Source organism: Podarcis bocagei (assembly GCF_964188305.1).
Source record: "Podarcis bocagei genome assembly, chromosome: 14".
NCBI classification, from domain to species: Eukaryota; Metazoa; Chordata; class Lepidosauria; order Squamata; family Lacertidae; genus Podarcis; species Podarcis bocagei.
The window spans coordinates 30,103,192-30,130,581 of record NC_138139.1 but is presented as its reverse complement, the minus strand read 5'-3'; the positions used below and the strand labels follow the sequence as shown (position 1 = coordinate 30,130,581).

The following is a 27,390-nucleotide window of genomic DNA, read 5'->3' as shown; positions in this document are numbered from 1 at the left end:
CTCTGGGAGGGGAAGGAGCACTTCACTAGTGAGGCTGATCCCTGAGAGCTTCAAACCTGCTCTCCATCTCCCTGCTAATGGATGCCGTGACTAAGTCTGCTTCTCTGTCCTTATGAGGACCTGTGGTGTTGGTGAGACCAGGCAGCTCCAGGCAAGAGGCCCTCAGGATGTGGAGACACCTTCTCCCAGCCCTGCTCTCCCAGGACCCATGAGGGCAAGGGGGTCCTCGGAGTGCTCAGCCCCCATGCTTCCCTGGAACCTCCCCGCCAAGCGCCCAGCCCCAAGCTTCAGGATGTCTCTGCAGAGGGTGCACCTACCATCTTTGTATAGAAAGCTGGAGGCAAACTTCTTCCCGTGGCTGCGGGCATAATCCTGGAGGTTGGGGGCACTGGAGGAGCCCCCCAGGACCGTGGTGCTGAAGAGACCCGTGCACTGCGACCCTGAAAAGGTCCATCAAGCTGTTAGTAGCACACGTGTGCACACAAACACCCCCCACACAGACACATGCAGCTCAGGCAACCCAGCTTAGTGGGGCAGAAAGCAGCAGAGCAGCCCTTGCAGGAAGAGGCCCAAGAAGGCGCCGCAGCCCCCAATTGCCACCGTCCTCCCCTCCAAGTGGCAAAGGAAGAAGGAGAGAGGGGGTCTGCAGCTCCTAAATCTGCTCTGAAGGGCAACACAAAACAGAAGAGCAGGGGCAGACCTTTGTGGCCCAGGGCACAGCCAGCCTGCTCCAGCTTCTCAAAGCCTCACCATCTTCTCACATGCCGTGGCCAGAAGCGATGGTCAGTGGTCCAGCCCACAAGCCCAGGACCAGACCAAAACACTCCCAAGCCCGAGGGACAGAGGAAGAGGCTGACCACCCAGGCAGAGAGCCCTGTGGATCAGAGCAAGGGCAGATGCAAGAGGGAGCATCACAACACAGGTTTGGGTGTGGAGTAGGGTGGGTGGGCTTTTACTGGCTGAGGCAAGCACCGTGATTGGACCACACACCATGTTCCCCCGCCAGCAAGGCCAGGCAGAGCAGGCTGGAGCCAATTGCAGAGTGTCCCCCACCCCCAATTTAGACTCCAGATTTAGCAAGCAGCCTGTTACGTAAGGGGAATAATGGTCTCAAGGTGCAGGTAAGCAGGCCTGGGTGCTGGGTCAGTGCCCGGATTCAAACAGACGGCGCAAAACACACACACCCCGCACCCTCCAATCTTGACCTTGGAGAAGCTCCTTCCTCCCACCTCTGTCTTTGGCTCTGGGGAGATGGGAAGGGGTCCCCTGGCCAGTGACCTTCTTTTGGGAAGGAAGGGCCTGTGAGGAAGCCCCTGAATCTGCCCCCGCCTCAGAAAAAGAGCTCTAAATCAGAACCTGCCTTTTTTTCTTGAGTGATTGCACACACACGAGGCATTTGGAAGACAACTCGTGTCTTGGGGGTAGGGTTCTCCACTGCCAGGGCTTTTTCAATGAGACAGGGGCTATTGTTCTTACGTTAAGATGTAATAGTCATTCATTACATGAATATAGCTCCTTTCATTTTGCAGGGAGGGGGTCATTCCTATGTGCCAGGGAAACAGCCTGCCAAAGCTGGAGGGCACAGGGTGGCCACTGCCATTGCTTCTTCACCCGAGAAGGGCTGGTAATAATCCATTTATGTGTTTCTGCCCCCCCCCCCAATCCCAAAGGTTTTTTGAAAAAAGAAAAACCACATTTAGCCCTCAGGCCAAGACTCCCTGTCCCTCCTGCTGACTGTCAGAAACTGCCTGCCTACCTACCTACCTGAGACATTCCTTGCCTGGACTCTCAAAATGTCTGTGAGATCCCAGAGCAGCACCACAGGAGAAAAGGCCAGCTAGAGAAGGGAAGGGAGCGCAGGGCCTCAGGCAGGCAGCCCAGGCTCAGGGGGAGGGGGGCACTTTACAGAGACAGCCTCAGATCCTATCTGGCTGGGAGAAAAAACATACAAAATCCCACCCACTGACCAACCAGGATTGTCAACAGAGAGAGAGAGAACAGAGAAGTTCCTACCTAACCCGCTCTGCTTCACTTCTGAGGAATGCCGTGAGTAGGAGAAGAGGCGATAGCCACCCGCCTTGGAGGAAGATTCAGACAGCACCTGTGGAAAACAAGCACTCAGGTGGCTCTGGAGGCCTCTGGCACCTTGGCCGGGGGCAGCAGCAGCAGCAGCAGCAGCAAGGGACAAACTGGTAGACAGAAAGTGGTTGTGGGGCAGAGGAGGAAGCAGCTCTTGGAGGAGGGAAAAACACCTCCCCTCCTTCTGGGCCACGACATCTGGGGATCCTCCCTCTAGAAGATGCAGGCAAACCCACCAACCAGAGCTTTGGTTATAGCACAAATGTTTTGGTAGAAGTAAAGAACAATACATTCTCTTGTCTTCGTTATGTCTTCAGGTGAATTTTTCATTGTCCTGGCAGGCATCTCTCCCCTCTCTCTCTCTCTCTCTCTCTCTCACACACACACACACACACACACACAGCCTGTCTAGCCCCTCTACTCTACCTCCATGGAGCCGGTCTTGCGGTTGCGGATGAGAGGGGATCTCCGCTGGACGTAGATGGGTTCCGGGGGCGGAGAGGAGAGGTGCTGGGCTTGGTCCATCTCCACAATGGCCTTGGGCTTGGCCAGCTCCTCCAGGCTCCCCTCCTCCGGCTTCTTGGCTTCCTTCTGCAGGAAAGCAGCACAAGGGGGTGGGTGTGTAAGGGCTGAGAACTGGAAGTGAGGGGAAACTTTAGGCAGTGAAAAGGAGGTTGGAGGCGGTGATGCAGAGGTGGGAACCTCAGACCTGGGGTAGAATGCAGTGGCCCTCTGGGCCCCTTTCTCTGGCCCCTGGCATGCTCCCCAAGCCACATCCCAGACTGGCCCTGCGTTGCACAAGAGTTTCTGCCTCTCACATGCCTGTATCCAGAACAGGTTCTGTGTGTGAAGGTGTACAGAAATGGGCCTACTGAACAAAGGGGAAATTTGCATCCTCCGCTTAGGTTTTGGTCCCGCCCACTAATGGCATGTGGGTCCAGGAGGGGAGGGAACCCTTGGGCTGGGAAAGTCTCCCCCCTGCCCCACACTGTGAGGAAAGAGGTCAGCCAGAGAGGACAGAGACTTTCTTTCTAGTAATACTACCATTGTGATAATGCAGAAATCAAACAAGGCACCTTCAGTCACTCGGATGTGCCTCCATCATTAGCCTGAGGTAAAATGGGTAGCATAATCTCTTTCCTCAGGGCAGAGCAAGACACACAGCCCAGAGAGGCAGCGTCCACCCTCTCTCTCCCTCCTCTGGTAGTCGGAAGGGATCTCTCAGCACCTGCGCCAGATCAGGTCAGAGCTGCCCTTCATCCCACCTTCCCAGCAGACGGCCATTCCTGCACCGTCTGGGAGCAATGGGGACTGGTCATACCAGCTGCCTTACAAGCACCTTTGTTCCCAGCAGCCTCAGAGGCCATGGACTCACCTCTGCGGAAGCCGGGCGGAAACCAGAGCCTGCCGGGGCGCTGCCGTCCTCCTCACAGCCCTTCACCCCTGGGCTGAAGTGCAGCTCCACGTGGAACCTCTCCTCAGAGGAAGGGTCCTGCCAAGAAAGCAGTGAGGCTCTGCTGGAGAAGAAGTCACAGTGGCTTGGCCACTCGGCCTCCCCCCCCCCCGTCAGCTTCCTCCTCCTCCTCCTCTGCTCCCTCACCTTGTTGTTGTCCTCGTACAGCATGATGACAATCTGCGTCATGTAGTTCAGCTCCGAGATGGCGCTCAGGTAGTCCATGGCCCTCTGCCATTGAGGGTCTTTCGATTCCTGAAAGGCAAGAGGAGGACAAGGGCAGGCAGGATTAAAGGGCCTGGAAGGGGGGCGGGCTCAGCCTTGAAGGGACCTGGAAGGGTTCTAGCACTCCTCCCCCCAGTGAATTTCGCATAAACCCTCCTGAAGGGGTTCAACACAAAGCAGACTTCACAGCCCACAGCTTTTCTTTCTAGCATTGGCCAAAAAACCCACTGTGCTGTGAACCCTTTCAGATGAACCAGCTCCAACCAGTTCTCATGACATGCCAAAATCCAGGTGACCGTCTAGCAGAAGCAAGTGGCTTAACTCACCAATACACACACACACACACACTGTCCATGGAGTAGCCTCTTCCTCCCATAGCTGCCTCCTTGAGCTGCCCAAAGACACCCTTGCCCTAATGGCAGAAGGTGCTCTCTTCCCTTGGTAGCTGGCCTTGGCCTTCCCATTATAAAGTCTTAATGGGGGCTGGCTGGTTAAGTATTTCTATGTAAACTGCTTTGTGGGTTCACCTGAAAAGCACATCTATAAATGATATTCAGTGACTATTGGGTCAAACCAGGGAGGTGAACTACTGAGCAAGTCTTCCAAGGATGGCTCAGAGGAAAAGGCTGCAGGGAGCATCTTCCTGTCCCCCGTCCCCCCCCCCCGTGTTTGGAGGACAGTTCAGGCCCACCCTCCAGACACTTGAACGAAATTCAAGGCTGACTCTGGAGCCACCAGCAGAGGGCGCTGCCAGAGTTATCAGGAGACAAAGGGTTCCCCCTTCAGCAGAGGGCACTGGAGAGCCCTGGGTCAGCCCCTCTCCATGGGCAAAACACACACACACACAACACCATGGCTGGCTCACGTACATCCAGGAGGCCCCCATAGCGGAAGATGCTGAGCAGGGAGTGGACGTGGCTCTCGCTGGTGAAGTACAAGCGTGTCCGGACATGGCGCCCCGGAGACAGGACTCCCCTCGAGTACCTGGAGGCAGAGAAGTCAAAGCAGTGAGGGGACCAAAAGCTCACCAACAATTCTGGGAGTTCTGTCACCAAGAGGGCTTGGAGGCCAACGCAGATTCACAAGGAGAAAAAGACAGACGTCTTTTGGAAAGAGGGCAATCACAGTGCCCATTACACTGCAATTTGATCTTGGAAGTTTTGTTTAGAGACACTAGACAAGACAAAAGAATTTGGGGAGCAAAGATTTAAAAAGAAACTTGTAAGTTACAGGCATTTGCCGATGATTTGATGACAGTTTTGGAAAATGCACTACAGGGAGCAGAGACTTTTATGGATAAATTAAATGAGTTTGGTACGCTAGCATGCTTTAAGGCTAATCACCAGAAAATGAAAATGCTAATAAAGAATATGACAACTGAAGACCCAAAGATTTTGATGGAGAAAATGGGGTTTCAAATTAATAAAAAAGTGAAGTATTTGGGTATAACCATGACAAATGCGAATTGTATGTCATTTCAAAATAATTATGTTAAGACATGGGCTGAAATTAAACAAGATATATCAAGATGGGAGAAACTAAAATTGTCAAGTTAGGCAGGATTTCTGTGACAAAGATGAATGTCTTGCTTAGAATGAGATTTTTTTGTTTCAAACAATATCTATTTTGACCACTGATATACCATTTAAACAATGGCAAAAATCTTTATTTACGTTTGTATGGCAGGGGAAAACATGAGTTAAATCTGAAGTTCTGCAAGATGCAAAGGGGAAAAGAGGATAGGGCTTGCCTGACTTGAAACTGTATTTTGTAGCTTGTTGCTTAGGATGGATGAAGGAATGGATGACATTTAGAAACTTTTGGAATTAGAAGGATGCAACAAGGTTTGGATGGCATGGGCATTTGTGGTACGATACAGTTAAAGTAAATGTGTTATGCACAAACACCCACCCACCCCCAAATGGATTTCACCACAAGAAGCTATCTACAGAAAAGAGTTGGCAGGCAAAGAGAAATGGTTAACCTATTAAGAGTTATTAGAATTGCATCAAGGAGATGAAAAAATTAAAACAAGGGAACCATTAAAATAAGTGGGAACCATTTATAAACTACAGTGGTACCTCGCAAGACGAATGCCTCGCAAGACGAAAAACGCGCAAGACGAAAGAGTTTTCCGTTTTTTTGAGTCGTTCCGCAAGACAAATTTCCCTATGGGCTTGCTTCGCAAGACGAAACATCTTGCAAGTTCTTGCGAGTTTGTTTCCTTTTTCTTAAAGCCGCTAAGCCGTTAATGGCCGCTAAGCCGCTAATAGCCGCTAAGCCGCTAATAGCCATGCTTCACAAGACGAAAAAACCGCAAGACGAAGAGACTCACGGAACGGATTAATTTCGTCTTGCAAGGCACCACTGTATATAAAAAGACAGTATAAAGATTTGGACTCATTGGCAGGTTTTGACTAAACTATCACAACTATATAAGAAGTAAAACCGGCAAGGTATACAAATTGTTTAATAAATCAATACGGAAATACGGGGCAAGCCAAAGAGTGAGGGGGGGGGGAATATGGATATATAAATTGTTTAATTAAGATTTGTGGAAAATTTGTTGTTATGATTTGAAAATTCAATAAAAATTATTTTTAAAAAAATTAAAGCAAGGGAACAATTGATAACGGAAGGTCACAATTTTCAGTGGCTCTTCTATTTATAACTAGTAAGGAGATTTAAGTTGTATAAAAATACAAGAGGTGATCCTTACAAGGGGTGCAGCTTGTTGACAGACTCATCCTCGTGGGTCCTCTGCAGGTCCAGCTGGATCTTCCGGATGAGAGGCAGGCAGAAGCCCACAGCTATCTCCAGCTTCTCTTGTTTCTTAATGCCATATTCCTGGGGAAGCAGGAAGGGACTCAGCCCAGGGCAACCCACAAGCCCCATGCCACCACCACACCCTCCCTCACAGGGCCAGGCCTCACCTGGGGGATGACAACATCCGCCAGGGACTTGGAGAGCCGGAACAGCTCGGAGGTGCCCTCCAGTTTGAGAGCTGCATTGTGCTGCACATCGTACTTGACGCAGTCATAGATGTCGGGGATCTTGCTGATGTCATAGCGCCGGTTCTTCAGGCGGAAATCCTGCTCCAGTTTCCTCCAGCGCTGAAGCATCAGCTCGAGTGTCTCACTATGGTACAGCTGCAGGTCTGAGGAATCAGCAGCAGCAGCATCAGTCATCCCACCCACGGAGCGGGGGGAAGGTTAGGACACTCACACAAGGACCGATAAAGGACTAAAGTGCTCACACACAAACACAAACTGCCAAGCTATCCCCCTGCCCTACACATAGTTTTGATTTTTGAAGTTATCTTTTACAGTCGTACCTCAGAAATCGAACAGAATCCGTTCTGGAAGTCCGTTCGACTTCCAAAATGTTCAGAAACCAAGGTGCAGCTTCCGATTGGCTGCAGGAGCTTCCTGCAGCCAATCAGAAGCCGTGGAACCTGCGTTAGATGTTTGGGTTCCAAAGAGCATTCGCAAACTGGAACACTCAATTCCGGCTTTGTGGCATTTGGGAGCCAAAACGTTTGACTCGCAAGGCGTTCGACTTCCGAGGTACGACTGCATTTCTAAGACGCTGAGTCTGTGCTGGACAACACTAGAAAATGTATGAATGTTTCGGATGTACAGTGGTGCCCCGCAAGACGAATGCCTCGCAAAACGAAAAACTCGCTAGACGAAAGGGTTTTTCGGTTTTTGCGTTGCTTCGCTAGACGAATTTCCCTGCGGGCTTGCTTCGCAAGACGAAAACGTCTTGCGAGTTTGTTCGCTTTTTTCTTAAAGCCGCTTGAAGAGGTGAAGTTGCGACGGACTGTGCTTCGCAAGACGAAAAACATCGCAAGACGAAAAGACTCGCGGAACGAATTAATTTCGTCTTGCGAGGCACCACTGTATATTTGATGTTTTAATTCTGTTATGAAGCAAGTTCTGCAAGTAAAAGTTTGAATGATATTTCTATGGGCCTGGACAACGATTTCTTCCAAAAGGAGTCAGTTATTATGCTTCCAGTTGCTTCAAACGACACAATGTTATTACGGCGCAATGCACACTCCCTACCTGCAGACTTGGGGTCCTCCAGGCGCTTTTGTATCTGGGACGTGAGGCTCTCAATCAGGGCAAAGACCCGGTCACAGATCTCCACAGGGTTCTGGATGATGCTCATAGACTTGACGAGTGAGATGCTGCCCGTGGGCGCCAGCTGAAGGTAGGATCAGAGCGAAAGGGGAGCTGAAGCATGGGCCCAGCCAGCAGTTCCCCTCCCAATGTGGGGAGGGCTCTGGAAGTCATTCCCTCCCCTCCACAAACTCTGGCTCAGCCAACCCCACAAGCGCCAACTGGTGCTGGCTCCCTCTCTGGATGCCTTTGGGCTTCTAGTGGTAACCTATGGCTTTTAGAAACGCCACACTCTTGAGGACTAGCTGCATGCTTTATCTTTTATTTTGTCCCTTTTTTCTTAGAAACCTGCTTCAAGACTGCTAAGCTAATACAGTGGTACCCCGCAAGACGAATGCCTCGCAAGACGGAAAACCCGCAAGACGAAAGGGTTTTCTGTTTTGGAGGCGCTTCGCAAGACGAATTTCCCTATGGGCTTGCATCGCAAGACGAAAGCCCATAGGGAAATGCTGGCGGTCGGGAGCAAAGACTTTCGCCCACAGCCGGCCTTCAGAAGAGGACCTCTTCTGAAGGCCGGTGGGGGGCAAAAGTCTTTGCTCCCCCCCCCTGCCTTCCCCCCGCCTGCCCCGGGCGATCTTAAAATGCTGGCGGGCGGGAGCGAAGCGTTCGCTGCCGACCCCCAGCATTTTAAAATCTCCCCGGGACAGCAGAGACTTCTCTGTCCCGGGGAGATTTTAAAATGCTGGGGGTCGGGAGCGTTCGCTACCGACCCCCAGCATTTTAAAATCTCCCCCTGTCCCGGGGAGATTTTAAAATGCTGGGGGTCGGGAGCGAAGCGTTCGCTGCCGACCCCCAGCATTTTAAAATGCTGTTCCGAAGCGGGGAGGGGGGGCGGGGACACCTGCCCCAGCCGCCCCACTTCGGAACGCTGTTCCGAAGCGGGGAGGGGGGGCGGGGACACCTGCCCCAGCCGCCCCACTTCGGAACGCTGTTGCGAAGCGGGGAGGGGGGGCGGGTTACCTGCCCCAGCCGCCCCACTTCGGAACGCTGTTCCGAAGCGGGGAGGGGGGGCGGGTTACCTGCCCCAGCCGCCCCACTTCGGAACGCTGTTCCGAAGCGGGGAGGGGGGGCGGGGACACTCCGCTGTCCTCCGCTGTCCTCCGCTGTCCCGGGGTTTTTTAAAATGCTGGGGGTGGGAAGAAAAGCCCTTGCCCCCCCCCCAGCCTTCAGAAGAGGTCCGGGGACAGACTGTCCCCGGGCCTGGTCTGAAGGCGGTTTCCCTAGGAACGCATTAATTGATTTTCAATGCATTCCTATGGGAAACCGTGCATCGCAAGACGAAAAACTCGCAAGACGAAGAGACTTGCGGAACGAATTAATTTCGTCTTGCGAGGCACCACTGTATTCAGAGAGGGTTTGTTTGTTTTTTAAGATCAGTGGAGGTGCAATTCCCTGCTTTACCACATGCTGTCCCCCCCGCCCTTAGAAATAACCCACCAACAATGCAAAGTTATTTTCCCCTAACCCTGCCCTGGATCAGCACCAGATTTAAGGTGGTGCAGATGGTTCCCTTCCCACCCTCACCCCCACCCCCCGTGCATTAGAATCATAATCTGTATTTATACAGATACCTACGGAGAAGATCCATTAAAAAAGCAGATGTGCCAAAAAATAATGAATATGAAATATTGTGAGGGGCGGCAAATTTTGTCCTCCCTCCGGGTGCCATATGACCAACATTTGCTCCTCCCGGATCCTGCAGCCTTGATGCCCATTTTCCCAAAGCTTTCCAGAGGGGAAGACAGACTCCCCCTCCATCATCAGGACCAGAAGTTTGTTTTAATGAGCAGGAGGTTTGCCGGCTGGAAGGCCCTTCTACTCACCTGCCTACCCATCATGCCAAGGGACACTGGCCAAATCACGGATGCAGAAGTCCCACCCCTGGGCCCCCTCTCCAACTGGAACAGCAGGGAACGGCTGATAGGATATACCTCCTCACTCCCAGCCTCACTGCCAGCACCAGGTCCCATGAAAGCTGACATTCTTTCTTTGATGCAAGGGCCAAAGCCTTGAGCGGGCCTGGCCCAGGGAGCTGCCCTCCCCTTTACCAGTGGCTCCTGCCAGCCAGTCAACCAGCCAGCCAGCCAGCCTAGCTGCCTGTCCTCCTCACCTTCTCAAAGTCCTCCTCCCCAAAGTTGGCGTCCTTCTGCATGATCTCCCTGAGGCGAGCTTTCACCCGGTGCTGGCAGCTGCTGAGCGAGTCGCTGTCGCTGTCCAGCAGGCCGTTCATGTTGGCACTCTTCACCATCTGGACCAAGATGGGGGTCAGCTCCCCCTCCAGTGCAAGGAGGCCCTGCAGAGCGAAATGGGATGGGGCACAGGCATTAGCACCTGGTGGTGGTGGTGGTAAGGGAACGCCACAGATCATCGCTTGGTCCTTTGGAATGAAAGCCATCCTGGCCTGGCCACAGGCAAGAGCAGCAGTCATCCCCAGGTGGCCTTGGCTCAGCTGCCACTGCACCCACAGCAGCACTGCAAGAGGATACAGCCAGGTCAAGATGTACCCTCACCCCCACCCCCAGTCACTGGGAAGACAGAGATTGCAAGGACCTTTGCAAAGGCAGCTGCAGTCATCTGGACTCTGCCCTCATCAGAGGCGTAAATCTTGAGGTCGTGGCGGTAAGTGCTGTGCAGGCGAAGGAGGCCGCATCCTGGGAAGCCAGCGTAGTCCCCTGGAAGGTGGGAGGAGAGCCTCAAGGTCAAAAGATAGTGGCTGAGGCATGGAGGCCTCCGGGCCAAACCCAGCTCCCTCTCCCATCACACTACCGTGCTCCCCACACCTGGCCTCACCTTGGCCCCCCGGGTACATGCAGCGGAAGGCTCTCCCCAGCTCCTCAGCTTGCACTCTTCCGGCGGGAGTCAGCTCGCCTCCCCACTTCAGCACCAGCAGCAAAGACGGGGAGGCTTCCTTGCGGGCCTCTGGAGACAGCAGAGAGTCAAGAGTCAGACCCCGTATCCCCAGGAGGGAGGTCAGCAGCCGCTATGGCCTCCCCACCACCACAGTCAGGAAGGAGGGACCAGTCAGGAAGGAGGGACAAGGGACCAAAGTGGGTGTCAGTCTTGCTTGCTGGGAAATGGGCTGGGGAAGGCCACAGGAGCCATGCCCAAAGCCCCACCCATGGCTTCTGGCCAAGGATTCTGTGTTGACAGAGCACTCAAAATCCTAAAGAGGTGTTGGAGGAGTTCTGCGTTCAGAGCTCCCAAGTCTGGAAGGTGGGGCAATGACTTCCACTGAAGGGGGCTGAAGTCCCCTGGGAGGAACAGGGTCATTGCTTGGGGGTGCTCCCAGATCATGGTTACTGGAGGCTCAGGTGACCTTGGTGGCCAGGAATGCTTATTTCCGCCTCTGGTTGGCTTGCCAGCTACAGCCCCTCTCGGACAGGTGACTTGGCCATGATTATCCATGCTCTGGTAACCTCCTGACTGGACTACTGCAATACACTCTATGTGGGGTTGCACCTGAAGACGATTAAACTGGTCCAAAATGCAGCAGCCGAAGTACTGGCTGGGGTTTGTTCAGACCTCATCTAATTCCTACGTTAAAACAGCTGCGTTGGCTGTTAGTTCATTTCTATTCAAGAGGCTTCTGTAAGTCCAAAATGTCTGAAAGACAGCCTCCATGCCTACAGGTCCTCTCAGGTGCTAAGATTGGCAGTTCTACCTCCTCCAAGTTTTGGAGAAGAAGGAGCACCTGGTGCCTTCGTACACAGCTTTTGCCATCTACACCTCTTTGCTTCTGACAATGAAGGTCTTGCGGAATCAGTTCTGTTCCATTTGGAACGCTTGGACTTGTTGGGACTCTCCCTATAATTATATCTGCTTTCATCCATTTTTATACTACATTGTTCGAACCCAACAATGGGACAGTGCAGCAAAAGGCAAGGAAGAATTCCTCTAAATAAAATTAACATGTGCAAATACGTACGTCCTGTGCAGCTTATGCTCTTAACTGCCACAACACTCCAGCAAGTCAAGGAAACGAAAGCCCCTCCTGCTCAGCTACGCTGCCACAGAGAAGCGGGATGGGGCCAGGAGATGGAAGGCCCAGCTCAACCAAGGTGGCATCAGGGGCAGCCATAGGTAGGGGGCAAACTCCCACCTGCCCCCCACTCCTGCCAGCACCAGGCCTGAGGCACCCACAGCCCCCGCAGGAGCCAGATACCTGCCTTCCTCTTCGCTGGATGCTTTGGAGCGCCCGTGAGGCAGGTAGGTCAGCTGCACTTTGCGGTTGATGCCAGAGAAGTGCCCGTACCTGCCGGGAGGAGAGAGAAGAAGCAGGGGCTTGGAAGGGCTTCCTTGATAACTCCAGCTAAGCCAGGCCTCTTCCTCCCTCCTTCGCCACTCAGGCCACCCACCGCTGCATGCCAAGAGGGAGAGCCTGGGAGAAGGTGCCAGACAGGTTCACAAGGGGCTGGGCCTTCTAAGGGCACAGCCACCAGGTGGCATGAACTGCTGGGTGCCAAGTAGAGGAAACCACCCCAGTAGAGAGTGGGGAGGGCAGGGGATGCCGCTGGACCTTACCCTCCCGGAGCTCTTGTTCAAAACCAGGAACTGGGGGCCCATCAAGCCACCTGCCCCCACCCACACCCACCCCTCTTCTCACATCTCCAGCACAGTTTTGAGCTGCTCCAGCTTGGATTTCTGCTCCTCGGCCTCAGAGTCCTCATGAGCTCCCTCCTCCAGCACCAGCAGGCGGGCGATGTCCAGCACTTCCTGCCGAGGGCAAAGGGTTGGCTGGGTTGGCAGGGCAGCCGAGCACATCCTCTGGGCCCAGAGGGCCATGAGCTCCCCACACCTGGCCCTCGGCCTCACCACCTCCCTACCCCCCACAGACCCACATGCCAGCCCCCAACAGCCAGGCCCGTGTGTTGAGGTCCCCCCTGCACAGCAAAGCCCAAGCCAGGAAGGCAAAGGCAGAGGTGCCCCAGGGCCCCTGGCCCCACCAGCCGCCAGTCCTCCTCACCTGAAGCTGCTCTGGCTTCTTCAGCTTCAGCTTCCCAGCCTTGTAGCCCTCGTACTTCTCAAACAACGCAAAGAACCTGGCAGCAAAGTTAGAGGGGGTCCAGGGTCTGAGAAGGAAAGGGCTGGGAAATGCAGAGCTGGACAAGGTCCAGAATGAGGTGGCCACTTATGTTGCTGCTCAGGGGTGATGAAGCGTTTAAGGGAAATCAGCTAAAGACTAGAGTTGGGCAGTATATCAATGTATCATCCAGAACCAGTCTGAAGCCCATATCGTGATATTGGTTTCATAGTTTTTGACCTAGAAATATATTACAAATGATGATGTGTGTGTTTGCATGCTATGCAAAAATCAAAATGTGGGGGAAACCGTGAAGCCAACCAATTTCTCTATGTAGCTCCATCCTTAGTTCAGACACTGTGATATATCAGTATATCGCAGTGTTTAGCTGGTGATATATCATAGATGTTGTAAACCAGATATCGCCCAGCCCTACTAAAGACTCTCTCAGAGAAGAGGCTGCACAAACAGACACCCACCCAGAGTGTAGCCCCAGGGGGGGCTCTTCTTACCGGGGGTGCTTCACTTCCATCTTCATCTTCTGCTTGGGAGTCCGGTCACCATGCCGTATAACCGCAATCACACAGCGCAGCTCCATCCTGTGGCAAAAGATACCAATCTCAGGCTGCCCCGCTCTCAAAATAGCCACACTTAGCAGAGGCAAACTCCTTCCCCAAGCAAGGAAAGCTTTGCAAAGGTGGAGAATATGTTGAAGGCTGTGCAAGAAGATGGCGAGCTTTGAAAAGCCCTGCTCTGCAGTTGCCCACCAGAGGCGACAGAAGGGCAGTGGACAACCCCACTCCACGTATTCCCACCCAAGGATGGCCTCCATCCTCTTCTCCCTCCTCTCCAGTCAAGGCCAGAGCTCTGAGAACCAGTCCACCATCCTCTAAGGCAGTCTTTCTCAACTTGTGGGTCCCCAGATGTTGTTGAACTACAACTCCCATCACCCCTAGCTAGCAAGGCCAGAGCTCAGGGATTTTGGGAGTTGTAGTCCAAGGAGTGGCAAGTAAGAACGCTTGCCAAGAGTAAAATCTAAAAATGCCCCAGAAGCCACATCAGAAATGCCCAGCCCAATGACACTCACATTGTCCCCGAGGTGGTGGGCACGATGGGGATGTCCTCTGCCTCCGTGGGGATGGACCAGGGGATCTGGAACTGGGGAGCCAGTTCACGCATGATAATGTTCCTGTCAGGGAGAGAGGGAGGAGCCAGACCTGGTCAGAGATCCACTTCGGATCTTCCCATCCTGGTAGCTGCTTCAGGCAGGTCCCCCACCCTGGGCATACCATCTTCCCACGTGGGAGGAACACACCACCCAAGGAAAACCAGGAACGACAAAGTGCAACCCACCCCAGGATCTTGGCGCAGTCGTCGTAATATTTCATGGAATTCTTCACAAAACTGAAGCCGTTGACATCGCAGACAAAGGAGTGGCCGTTGGCCCGCAGGAGGTCGAAGCCGCACACTGTCTGCTGCAGGGGGAGAAATGGGGGGGCATGGGAAGAGTTAAAGCAGCCAAAGTGCTCAGCAGGTGCCACAGGCAGAACCAAGCCAAGCAGCAGGATGAGGAGGAGGCAGTGGTGCAAGGAGCAGCCCCCTCCCCCTGCTTGCAGCCACTGAGGTCAGGAGCAGCACCATGACCCTTTGGCAGGCCTCCCAAGAGCGCTTAAGGACCCCTCGGTGGTGGCTCTGAGGAACCTCAACCAGAAGGTGCTGGAGCCAAGGAGGAGGGAGAACAGGGCCCCTACTACTCAGCTGGGCCTTCCTCCAAAGCTCCACCCCAGGACGCCCAGGCCTCGGAGACAGAGGAGCACAGGGGACTCCTCAGCAGGAGGAGCAACACCAACCTTGAAAGCCACACAGACTTTCCGGGCCACCAGCTTCTCTATAGCTGTCAGCATCACAGGGTAACGGATTTCTTTCCCTTCACTATCCCGTTCCACCTTCCCATCGAGAGCCGGGGACTTTCGGGCCTCTGCGTGGGCGTAATCTGGGCCGACCGTGTACACCTGAGCCACCAAAGTCGAGAAGTTACACCCTCGTCCCTCCCCCGCAGCCTCCGAGATCAGGTGGCGACTCTGCCCCTCCCCCCTCAAGGCCATACCTTGACATCTGTGCCATCTGTGGGCATGAACTCCTCGTAAATGTACGAGCCAGTTTTCCGCACGTTGCTCTCAGGGGAGTAGACGCTGCTGCGGCTCCCAATCTGAAAGAAGCAGGGAATTCAAACAGTAGGAGTGGGGTGCATGTCTGGGGTGGAGGTGCTGGCGGGGGGCACGGCTGCAGAACTCTCCTTCCCCAGTCAAGGGGGCAATTGTCAGCCCTTCAGAACAAGTGCCCTGCCCTGTTCCAACCCCATTCTGGCCAAGCAGCACCAGAAAACAGAGTGGGGGGCAGGCCTTGTGGCCTTTCACCTCTGGACAGAGTCCCACTGGGGCCTCTATCACCCTAGAACCACAGTGAGCATCCAGGAATCCCACCAGCTAATCCGACAAATTCTCTCTCTTCCTCTCTTGCAGCACCAAGAGGCCAAATCTGGCTGGGCTCCCAGCTTTACCCTCCCACCCTGCTCACCTTGCGGAAAAGGCGCTGGCTGCCCCCACCAGCTGAGGTGGGATAGTAGATGTAGACATTGTGGTCCTCAGCACTGACCGGCTTCTCCACAAAGGGCTTGGGGAAAATGGCCCCATTGACCTCCACGTGGTCCTCCCCCTCCACGAGGTTGCACTCTGCAGCAAAAGCACAACCATGTTTTTTTGTGGGGGTGGGGGGTGGGAGAGGCTACCCAAGCCCTCCAGCCCCTGCCCCTCCCCACAGCCAGGCAGCCCCACTGCTTCCCCTTTACAGAGATACAGATGGTGAAGCCAGCCTCTGCCCTGCAAAGGAGGCAAGTAGGTGGAGTTGAGGCTTTATTTATAGGAGTATTCGTAAATCACCGGCTCATTTTAAAAAAACCACAGCAATAAAATCATGTAGGCACCACAAAATTATAAAATCATCGGGCTTTTATATATGGTGGTGCAGCACCTAGGCTGTGGGACAAGGCCTGGACTGACCTCAACTCGGCCTGAATGGGGCAGGGGGGGCATGGACATCCCTTTGGGGTCCTCATAGGGAAAAGGGAAATGAAACAAAAATATGAAATCCCTACAGGGAGGGTGGGTGGCTGGCTGCAAGGAGGAGACAAGGCCTGCCTCAGGATCACTCATCCTTAAGGGCAAGGATGGGGAGCAGACCTCCAGGTGTCTCTTTGGACCGCAATTCCCATCACACACCTCAGCCAACAACAAAGTCCGGAGGGCCACAGCAAGCTCCCCAGCCCTTCTTAAGAGGACTCTGCTGTTTGGCATCTGCTCCCCCTCTTGCGTCCAGGACACACGCCAAACCATCTCCAGAAGAGCCTGAGCAAGGAGGGTGGCAGCTCAGGACAACCCCAACAGCAGGAGGATGCAGCAATCCATCAAACCTCTATTGCAGCATCTAGCCAGAGAAGGATGCTCAGAACAGCCCCCTGGTGCTTGGACCATGAAGGCATTCAAGACCACACCTGTCTGCTCCAGAAGCAGCTCCACTGACAGAGATCGCAAGCTCAGACCAGAGAAGGGAGCCTTTGCCATCTGCATGTCTCAGACTCTGCAGTCGTCATCCTCACCTTCACCCTTCGCTCACAGGCCACTCACCATCCGGCTTATCAGGGTCCCGGTTGAGCACTGCGTAGCGAGGCAGGTCAATTCCCTCCTGCTGCAAGATCCGGTACACTTCCCGCCTGCAGAGGAAGCGGACCAGAGAGCAAGGATACCACCTGAAGGATGCTACAGGGCCAGACCCTGCTTCTTAGCAGATCATCTCACAGATCATCCTGCTTAGCCAGCCAGCCAGCCTTTCTCCCCTGTGACATGACCCGACAGGCCTCCCTCTCTGCTGCTGTGGAGCAGCAAGGGAAGCCCAGGAAAGACACTACCCAGACCTCAGGCTAGGCTATCTTAGGCTGCACACATGCTGGACCCTGGACCTTTGAAGCTGTAATAGATATCTGCATTCTCACGCAAGTGAGATAAAATATAAATAACCTCTCCTACTCATCTAAATCCAACAGTTTGCCTTAGGAGGCAGTCTATCCTAAGCCACCAATATCCCCTCCATAGCATCTCCGCATTCCTACCTGTCCTGGATGTAATACTGCATATTGAGGTCGTTGATCAAAAAAGGGCTGCGGAGCTTGGCGTAAGCAACAGCCTTGTCCAGCGGGAAGCCTGCAAGAGATAAAAAGGAGCAGAGGAGGCTGGCCAGTCGGGGGCACACGAACCAGGCAGAGAAGGAGCTGGGGTGGCAGCCTGGGAGGCATCCTACCTTTAGAGTGGAAGGAGATGAGGCAGTCGCAGGGCGGCCAGTTCTCTACAGGCTCATTCAGAATGACGTCCTCCCCCATGATCACCACCGTGATGTATTCAAACTTGCACAGCCGCTCCAAGATCTGTGTCATGGGCTTCGACTTGGACTTTTTGGTCATGGCACAAATGCCCACCACAATCTGCCGCTCCGGAGGCTGAGGGGAATGCCAGGAGATCGTCAGAGAGCCACGAAAGGGAACTGCCCACCCGCTGCATCATCAAGGAGTGCCTTCAGCAAGTCTGGATAACAGAGCCAAGAAGGGGCCGCACAAACGCACAGACCCTGGTCCAAGAGCCGCTCCAAGGGGAGACTGGGGGGTTGGTGTCCCTTTGCCCAATGGAAGAGGCAGCTGGTAGCCCAAGGGAGAGTCTGCCTTAAAGGAGACATCCCATCCACAAGCAGTTAAGTGGAGAGGACACATGAGCAGCCCCCTATGTGCCTTCTCCACAATAGGCACCGAGTTGTTTCACTGCCTTAAATGGGATTCTTTGGGGGTAAGAGAGCAGATTACTACCAAGGTGGAAGAAGCACCTCTTCCTTCCCCCAGAAGCCCCAAAATAGGGCAGCCTCTGCCCAAGTGCAGAGAGGTGCCCCTGTTTGCAACGAACAGCATCTGTTCAAGAGAGCTGCAGCCTCCCCAGGTGCAGGAGGGCAATTGGCCTAAGTTGGGGAAGCCAAAAGGTCCTCCCTCTCAGATTACAGCAACAGGCTCCCATCTGTACACCACACACACATCCCAGAGGCCCAGGCATAAGCCATATGTTGAGGGAGCCCATTGGCACCTATGCCAGCCACACAAGGAGGCTCCTTACTGATTCTTCCTCCTCCTCGTCATCCTCAAAGAAGTCAATCTCATCCATCTTCATGTCTGATCCCGGGAGGTCCACCTCGTCATCTCGGGAGCCCACAAAGAACTTGGGAGTCGTGCCGTCGCCCTCAACGGTGGTCGTCCAGGACGACATTCCAGACTGGGTGGCCAACCATCCCGCTCTGCAAGCAAGCCAGAATCAAAAGGGGACAGGGAGAGGAGTCTCCCCTGTGGCAGCAGAAGCCAGCTGGGAGGGAGAATCACCCAACCCTCCAGCGCTACAGGAAGCAGCAAGGTGGTCTTACACTGCTGCATGTTTCAGGCTGCTGGCTAAATCAAGGAGGCAGAGGCGGCGCTTGGCCTGGCAGCTGCTTCCACCAGGGAGCCTCGCAGGGCACAGGCAGCTTCCTCAAACGCCGCCAGCTCTTCGCCAATCTGGGCAGCCTAAGGAAAGAAGGAAGTGCTGAGGATGGCAGCCACAAAGCGTCGCAAAAGAGGCACGTGGCTGGACAAGGACGCCAGCCCTGTCCATCCTGCGAAGGAGGCTGATGGATGCCAGGGCCAGAGAGGGAGGCATGGGCATGCCAACTTGCAAAGCTGGCAGCCACAGCAGGGTGGAAAGCAGAACTGCCCTCGCCACTCCCACAGAACAAGAAAATGGGTCTCGGGACCATCACAGCTTTGCTGGCTCTTCCCTGATAATTCCTAACAATGGACCGCCCCTTTTCTTGCAGACTTCAGAAAATTTTTAATAAGGAAAAGGCCATCTTGAGCTAAAGGATCCCCACCTTTAACTTAAAATATCCTCTTTGCAAGGGCACAGATCCTTGAGAGCAGAGTGGGTCAGTGCTGGGCATGAGAAGCAGAGGTCCAAGGAAAAGATGCTGGCTAGAACTTGCTTCTGAGAAAACACACTTTGGACTGCACTGGCACTTGCCGGGAAAGTGACTGGTGCTGATGCCACCTGCCAGCCATGACTGCTCCCAGAGAGGCCGAAGGTCAGTCTTGACACAGCCTCAACTGTGGCGTGCAAGGATGAAGAACTCATTGACCCAGCACTTCTCATTCTCCAAGAAGAGCTCAGCTGCTGGGTCAGGCTAAAGGGGCTCATCAGTACCAGCATCCAGGTTCCCACACTGGCCCCGTAAACGCATCCAAGGGGCAGTCCCAAAGGATGTCTGGAGTGCAGCAGAAGCCCCCACACCATGCTCCCCACCTGTGACTCCCAGTGACTATTCTTCATAAGCTCACACCCACTGGTTCTCCAACAGCAGAGGCGGAAACTAGCCATAGTGGCTAGTAACTCTGAGGACTAAAACCTCCACTCTTGAAGCCGTCCAAGTAGGTGACCATGGCTACATCTAGTGGCAGGCAGTTCCATAGTCCTGCCTTTTCCCTAGCCGGGATCTTCCAGCTCTCGTTTGGAACTCACTGTGGGATAGAGAGGGGGAGGGAAACTTTTCCATGCCCGTCGTCGCCACACGGGGAAAGAGTTCACAACTGGGGGCCCCCAGCCCGATCCCTGCAAGCAGAGAGTAAGCTCCTCAGGAGCGGGGAGAAATGGGCCCCCACACCCCACCCGCGCCAGCGCCCCCTCCTCCCCTCGTACGCAGAGAGCTCCCCACTCCCACGGAGGTTCCTGTGCGCGGAGCGGGGGAGGAGCGGCTCCCGCGGAAATTCTCCCCGCCCCTCCCCCCCAGCCATTGAAGCCGGGGCCCCGAGGGGGGCGGTGCTAGGTAGGAGCGCCCCGTCCCGCTTCCTCTCCGGGGGTGGGGGGCGCGCCCAGTGGCGCGCGCCCGTTATTTCCCTGCCGGCGCCTCGGCCCCGCGCTCGCTCGCTCACCCGCCTACCTGCCTGCCTGCCTGCCTTCGGGACAGCCTAACCCGGCAGCTCCGCCGAACCGCGCCCAGCCAATCGGCGCGTGTTTACTGCCGACAGGCAGCCAATTGGCGCGCGGCAGGGGCGGGACGCGGCAAGGTCAGGCTCTCCTGTCCCCTGGGCTTCTCCGCTGCGCCAGGACGGCCCCTGGTGGACGAAAGGAGAAGTGGCTCCGGTGGAGCAAGAGGGCGAGCGGCGCCCCCTGCAGGCCGAAGGGGAGGCGGCTCAGGAGCGTGCCCCGCCCGAGGCTCATTCATCCCAGCCACGGGGTGTGTTCTCCGTTGCAAGCCTGCAGCCTCGGGACACGCGAGGATGAGGAGTCGCCGTTGAGTGCTCTTTTCCCCAAAGGGGACATCCAAGTGCAGGGAAGAAGGCGGAGGACCCACTGGGCTCCTGGCCTTCAGCACCCGAGGCCAGTGGCCGCCCATCCCCATCTTCTTGCTCTTGCTGTCTTATGCCATCCAGCCCCACACCAGCAGGCAGCCCAGTATCGGGGAACTTTTGATGTTTGACGTCTTATTATTTTATACTGTTCGTGTTGGAAGCCACCCAGAGTGACTGAGGCAACCCTGTTAGATGGGCAGGGTATAAATAATAAAAGTTTTATTATCATTATTATTGGGACACAGCTTGGACGGCCACACACCATTTTCCATTAATGTTCTCACAGTACTGTACATTTGTTACTGTGACTGATACTTCTTGCACTCGATTATATGTAAAACAGGCCAGATGAGACAGGGTTTTTTATCTTTAGTGACAGTGTGAATCATGAGACCTATATACAGTGTGAGGGTGTTTCTCTATCTGAAACGTGAAGTACACTCTAAGTATCCCCCCCCCCACGTTTCATGCTGTTAAATCAAATAATGGAGGGGGGGAATCAAGGTTTTATGGTCATGGGAGTTTCTAGACCATCCTCCCGGGCCAACACGTGTGTGCCCTTATGTCCAGGGCTTGTGTGGCTTGTGATGAGACAAGTGTTGCAAATTAGTTCCACAAAAGCAGGGCAAAGAAAATGACACACACACACACACACACACACACACACACACACACTGTGAGTTTCTGTGTCTGCAAATGCTGCATCAGTGCACAACCATCCTCCACTTTGCAAAATGCCAGCTTTAAATTCTCTGGGTGCAACTTTTAGGTGCCATTTGTTTATAAAGTGTTCTCCATTCTGTTCCTTGAAATGGGAACACTCAAACCCAGAGAATACAGTGGTACCTTGGGTTACATACGCTTCAGGTTACAGACTCCGCTAACCCAGAAATAGTGCTTCAGGTTAAGAACTTTGCTTCAGGATGAGAACAGAAATCGTGCTCCAGTGGTGCGGTGGCAGCAGGAGGCCCCATTAGCTAAAGTGGTGCTTCAGGTTAAGAACAGTTTCAGATTAAGAACAGACCTCCGGAACAAATTAAGTACTTAACCCGAGGTACCACTGTACCAAGGAGACATTCAGAGACAGGATTGTACCTTAACGTGTACAAATCTGCTTCTTTGTGGGGGTGGGAGGGATTGGGAGGAACTGAAGGCAGAGATGCTCTATTTACTTTTGAAATCCAATAAAATGTTTAATAAAAACATTTCTTTAAAAAAATCATCTGTTTTCTCATGGGTGATTATTTACTCAAGATTGGGCAATTTCTCACCTCTGCAGAGTAGCTGCTAAACAGGACTTGGGCTCCCGGGCTCCCCCATGATTAAATGGGCACAAGATGTAGGTCACAACATTATGATGCAAGATTGGGAAAAATTATGGAAAACTGACTTAAAATTTACAGATTGTTCCCTATTGAAGGAGTATTACATGAAGATGATGTACAGATGGTACACAACACCAGTGCAGTTAGGGAAAATGTACAAAACTAGTTCAAATATATGTTGGACACGTAAGGAAAAGGAGGGGACATTTTATCATATGTGGTGGGATTGTAAGGTAATTAAAAAAATTTGGGAAATGATATACAATGAATTGAAGAAAATGTTCCATTTAACATTTGTTAAAAAACCCGAAGCATTTTTGTTGGGGATTGTAGGGAAAGACCTGCCAAAAAAGTTGAAAAACATCTTCATGTATGCGAACACGGCTGCGAGAGTTCTGGTAGCACAAGGATGGAAGACTGAAGAAACCCCAACTAAAGAATCATGGCAAGAAAAATTGATGGACTATGCAGAACTGGCAAAACTGACATATAAACTATGGGACAAGGATAACTGTGACTTTAAGGATGAATGGGAACCCTTTACAAAATATCTGAACATGCAACAAAGCGAACTGGACTCCTTGGCAGGTTTTGAATAAACATTCACAAACTTTTTATTGATAATAATCAGCTAAATAGTTTGAGGATCCATAAAACTTTGTAACATGCAGAAAACAGCATTCTTAGAGAAACCAAAGACTGGAACTGAGGGAAGTCGGGGGGTGGGTGGGTTTTGTGTGGAAGGGGGGAGGGAGGAAATATGGGGGGGAACAAGGATGATATGTTTTTGGATAATATGTCTTGCTATAATTTTGAATAAAAAAATTATTAAAAAAAGAACTTTGCTTCAGGATGAGAACAGAAATCGCATGGTGGCGGCACAGCGGCAGCGGGAGGCCCCATTAGCTGAAGTGGTGCTTCAGGTTAAGAACTGACCTCCGGAACAAATTAAGTACTTAACCCGAGGTACCACTGTACCAAGGAGACATTCAGAGACAGGATTGTACCTTAACATTTACAAATCCGCTTCTTCGTGGGGGTGGGAGGGATTGGGAGGAACTGAAGGTAGAGATGCTCTATATACTTTTGAAATCCAATAAAATGTTTAATAAAAACATTTCTTTAAAAAAAAAAATCTGTTTCCTCATGGGTGATTATTTACTCAAGATTGGGCAATTTCTCACCACTACAGAGTAGCTGCTAAACAGGACTTGGGCTCCCCGGCTCCCCATGGCCTCTTTTTCTGCACCCTGCCCTGGCCAACTTCCCCACAACCAGCATCCCAGGGTTTCAAAATCCTCACCAGGCCTCCACAGGCCACATGTAGCCAAGGTGAGCAGCAGGAAATAAAGGCAAGCAGTGTTGTCTGTGGACCTCTGTGGCAACTGGGACACTGTAATCTGAGGTGGAAATGGCATCTAGCGTTGCTTTTGAAAAACCATTTCTGCTGCAACTCTGGCGCTTTTCACATTGGTGACATCTTGCTGCAGAAGCCCTGTAGCCCAAAAGTGTGGACAGGCCCTTTTCCCAAGCCAACTGGGATGCCCTTTGTGGCTTGATTTATGACAGGCACCATCTTTCTGCTTTGGAAGGGAAGAAGTAGCAGGGTGGGGGAAGCCACGGAAACCAAGGGCAAGTCTAGACAGATAATAAAAGGATATATACAATTTTACAGTATGCAGAGAATAACATGTTGAGAAATCAGAGAGAGGAGCTGAGGGAAGTCTTGGGGGAGAAGGAAGGAGGGTTCTTCGGGGAGGGGGGGGCAAAGGCGGCGAAATAGTTAAGAAGATTTGTTCTAATAATTTATTATGTTGAAATTGTTAATAAAAAATTAAAAAGAAACCAAAGGCAAGTCATGCTCCTGGGAGGCTCCTCAAACAGAAAACCAGAGGAAACAGAGAGACCAAATGCTTCCAGCTAGATTTATCTCCACCCCCTTGGCAGTTTATGGCTGAGACATTGCCAGGGTGCGGCTCCAGCCAGAGACTTGCCGCAGAGACCAAAGGTTGTGATGAGGTCATCAGGAGTACGTGACGGGAATCACCTAAGCATACCTGCCACAGGTAAGCAAGGGCAGGCACTCCTTCAGGTAGCGGCCGCAGCAGCTTCTGGTTCTTTGGAAAGATTGACTCAGCAAGCACGATTGGTAGTTCTGAGTTTTTTTGCTGCCAAAGGAACTCAGGTGTGGGTGGCTGTTATCAGCAGACTCTGAAAGGGACCCTTATCAGAAGAAAGGCCCTATGAGAGAAGGCGTCCTTCCTCCAACTACCATATGGACATGGCTGGCCCACCCTCAAAGGCCTGCTGAAGCTGGCAAGGGGGACTGGTGGAGTGGAGTTATTTGAGAGTCGCTGGGCAGATGGCAGCGCATGGGAGAGACCTACAGAAGGGCTTGTGATGGTGGAGAAGCATAATCTAAGTCTGTGGCAACACAATCTGGGTCCCTGTCTTCTTCCCAGCTTTGACCGCAGTGGTGTGGGCACTGGTAGCCTCAAGATTGGACTACTGCAATGCACTCTGCATGAGGCTTCACTTGCACTTGGTGTGGAAACTGCAGTTAGTGCAGAATGCTGCAGCGTGAATGCTGACAGGAGTCAGAATCTGTCAGTATATCACATCCCTGCTCAGAGATCTGTGCTGGCTGCTGATTTGTTACTGGGCCAAATTCAAGCTGTTACAATTAGTATTGTTGGCATCCGTCTCTCGGGAAACAGTGGAAGAGTGTGCCTTCAGAGGTGAAGTTAAACCGTTGGAGTGTTGCAGTGCCTACTGAGGCTGTAGAGACGGGAGAGACATGTTTATAATTGGTATACTGTATTGTATATAAGTATACATAGTATATAAAGCGCTTAACAGCTTGGGACCAGTCCACTGTACAAATGCCACCTAATGCTTCTTCCATGCTTGTAAGGAAACAATCCTTCCTTGTGGATTGGAACTCCCTGCCCATTGATATTAGTCAGGTGCACTTGCTGCATTATTTTTGGCCACTGCTGAAGACTTGTTTATGTAGGCAAGCCTAACCAGACACATAATTTTAGATTATTAGGTATATTTTTAGTCAATGCCAATTTTACTTCCATTTTACTAAATTCTGGGTTCACTTGCTCTTAATGTCTGATTTCATCATTATGTTATGTTACAAGTATGTAAACTACTTAGAGGTTATGGGTGATCAAGTGGTATATAAATAATGCTAAATAAATAAATATATCCACCCATCAATGAGATCCCTTCTCAGAATTTCCCTTCAGCTCACCCTCCACCTCATTCCGCCTCCCTCACGGAGCCCCTCACTTTGGAGTTGCCTCTCTTTGCCCTGCCCACCCCGTCTTCTTCCAGAGCAGGCCGCATGGACCATTTTCATCCTGGCAGGGGCTCCGTCCCTGCTGCGCCCAGACTGCCCTCTCCAGCAGCTGCCACCAGCCCTGGACCCCGCGGTTCATTCTGCAGCCCAGAGAAGTGAGGAGGGTAAGGAGCAGCACTCTCCTCCCCCTCTGCCAAGGTGGGGGAGGGGGGACTACCCAGCTGCGCTGCCTTGTGGACTCCCTTGGCCAGGGAGGGGAGATGGGGAAGCCCACAAATCCCCAAATGGCAGGACGACAGTAGGTGTAAACCACCCACCCCCGCTACTTTGGAGACCGCGGGTGCACAGCCAAAGCGCATGGGGGCGGGGCTGCGTCAGCTGCAAAACATGCGCGCACAAACATGTATAGAGGAAAACAGGGCTGAGCTCAGGACGACAGGAATCCCAGTATCAAAGCACCAGGCTCAGGGTGAGCCCGCAGTCGCGTCCCCGCCTGCTCACTCCCGCCCGCTTGCCCCTCCCTCCAGCAGCCCGGGAGGCAGAGCCAGCGTCTCCTCTCACCATTGCCTGGTTACTAACACACACCCTCAGGACAGCACGCGCACTCCTGGCACCCGCAGGACCTGTTTCTAAGCGCAATGCTGGAAGGCGAAGAAGGAGAGCCAACCTGAGGCAGGAGCACCCCTGGGAATCTCACGTCCCAAGGGAAGGGAAGGCACATTGGCCTGGCAGAAGACGGCTGCTGACGCGGCGCAGCAGCCTCCGGGGGCGTGGGGGGAAGCAGCAAGCCGGGAGATCTAAGCTTCCTAGCTTCTTGCGCGCCGGGCAACAATGCCACGGCTGAGGAGCTGCCCGAACTCGGCCCTGCCCTGCAGGCAACCCAGAGCCGCTCAGTCACAGCCACCAGGCGTTTGCATCCTGCCCTCCGGACCCAGCCACGGACAGGAAAGGCAGAGAGGCAGCCGCAGCCCCAGCCTGGGGAGAAGCTTAGGATACACCGGCGCACACCTTAGCCGTCAGCAGAAGACCTTCCCCCCCAAAAGCTTGGCGCGTGCCCGAGCCAGTCAGCTCATTGAGCCACCATTACACCTAGCAACCCATAATACCATTCCCCTCCACACCGTTGCCCAATAAACCAACTCTAAGAGGTAGCCTCTCCGCAGGATTCATTGCCCTCCTCTCCCGCAGCTGACTTCCTCGTCCTCCCCGCAGGCAGCAGTACCCACCCACCTTGGGCACCCCAGAAGCCCCACACAATCCATGGACCCTGAGGGAGGAGAGAGAAGAGGCAGGGAGGAAGGCGGCTCCGTTGCCGCCCTTGTGTCCACTAGACGCCTTGCCTGCCCTCCTCAGGGCCTGATCCTGAGGCCATCTGATACTCGATCTCTCCGCTCCGCTGGTCCGGCTGAGAGCGCAACTGGTGGTGTGGCACTTCCCGAGAAAAGTTGGCCGTGGAAAGTAGCGCGCGCGCTCTTCTCCGACGCCTGCCCCTTCTGCTGCTGGCCCCGGGCAGGTGGGTGCCAGGGCACAATCCAGGGGGCACTCTGCACCCTGGGCAGGGGGCGGCACAAGCGTGCGTTGCCCGGGCTGGATCTGTGCCAGCGCATTGGCCCTGCGCATTCTCTACCCCCCACCCCCGCGCATAGGCAGGCTTATTTTAACTAGGTATGTGGGGGGTGGAGGCAGCCCGGCAGAAGCAGGAGTCCTCCGGAGCAGCCCTGCTGAGCCTCAGTCTGCTCGGGGCGAGCGCAAAGGCCAGGCCAGAGCACATGGGCCAGCTGTCGGCTCGCCCACCTGCGCGCTCTCCTGGCGCGCGCTCTGCAGAAGACTCGGCAGCTCCGCGGCTCTGGGCCTGCGAAGCAATCAATCGGGTTCTCCCTCTGTCCTGGAGGGGAACCGCCTCCTTAGGAACTCACTTGGCCGGTATTAGCCTCCCCAGCCCATGTCTGCAGGAGCGCGTGGCTGGGCAGGGAGGCGCACCTGCCTCTCCCGCAGCTCAGGTGGGTCCGCTGCGAGTGGACTTTGTCCCTCCGGGAGTGCCAGCCAGACATCCTCCGCGCCGACTATGCTTGCCAGCCAAGCTCCGCGTGGGGTGGGGTGGAGGCATAGGCGATCGGTGGGGCACAGCCCACCCACTTCCACAGACACACACGCCGCGTGGGCTGCCGCTCGGGCGTCCGGCTTGCAGGCGCTGTCCACTGCGGTGGTGCTGAAGCGTGCCAGAAACCTCGCCACGGCCGCTGCAGCGCATCGGGCGAGCGGGCGGGTTGGCGGGCGGCCAGACTGAGTCGAGCCGGGCTAGGCTGGGCTGGGCTGGGCTGGCGGCGTA

At 53.8% G+C, this 27,390-nt stretch overlaps 1 protein-coding gene across 8 annotated transcripts in view; it reads right to left on the bottom strand.

Annotated features, from left to right (window-relative positions):
- PPIP5K1 (diphosphoinositol pentakisphosphate kinase 1) overlaps positions 1-20,089 on the bottom strand; it is a 28,598-nt gene extending 8,509 nt beyond the window's left edge. For 3 of the 8 annotated variants that reach the window (XM_081170831.1, XM_081170835.1, XM_081170837.1), the window contains exons 1-26: positions 18,470-19,715; positions 18,169-18,346; positions 17,315-17,510; positions 17,127-17,217; positions 16,645-16,730; positions 15,539-15,693; positions 15,069-15,170; positions 14,812-14,973; positions 14,315-14,436; positions 14,049-14,150; positions 13,474-13,560; positions 12,905-12,980; positions 12,545-12,654; positions 12,108-12,193; positions 10,732-10,860; positions 10,492-10,613; positions 10,052-10,234; positions 7,825-7,966; positions 6,691-6,914; positions 6,477-6,604; positions 4,627-4,741; positions 3,680-3,787; positions 3,455-3,571; positions 2,506-2,670; positions 2,014-2,101; positions 318-440 (exon numbers count right to left, since the gene is read on the bottom strand). In XM_081170831.1, coding sequence (XP_081026957.1) covers positions 318-440; positions 2,014-2,101; positions 2,506-2,670; positions 3,455-3,571; positions 3,680-3,787; positions 4,627-4,741; positions 6,477-6,604; positions 6,691-6,914; positions 7,825-7,966; positions 10,052-10,234; positions 10,492-10,613; positions 10,732-10,860; positions 12,108-12,193; positions 12,545-12,654; positions 12,905-12,980; positions 13,474-13,560; positions 14,049-14,150; positions 14,315-14,436; positions 14,812-14,973; positions 15,069-15,170; positions 15,539-15,693; positions 16,645-16,730; positions 17,127-17,217; positions 17,315-17,510; positions 18,169-18,318 — 3,169 coding nt within the window. In that variant the 5' untranslated portion in view covers positions 18,319-18,346; positions 18,470-19,715. The other 5 variants (XM_081170832.1, XM_081170833.1, XM_081170834.1 and 2 more) reach the window with 5 other exon arrangements.
- Positions 20,090-27,390: the final 7,301 nt, after the last annotated feature.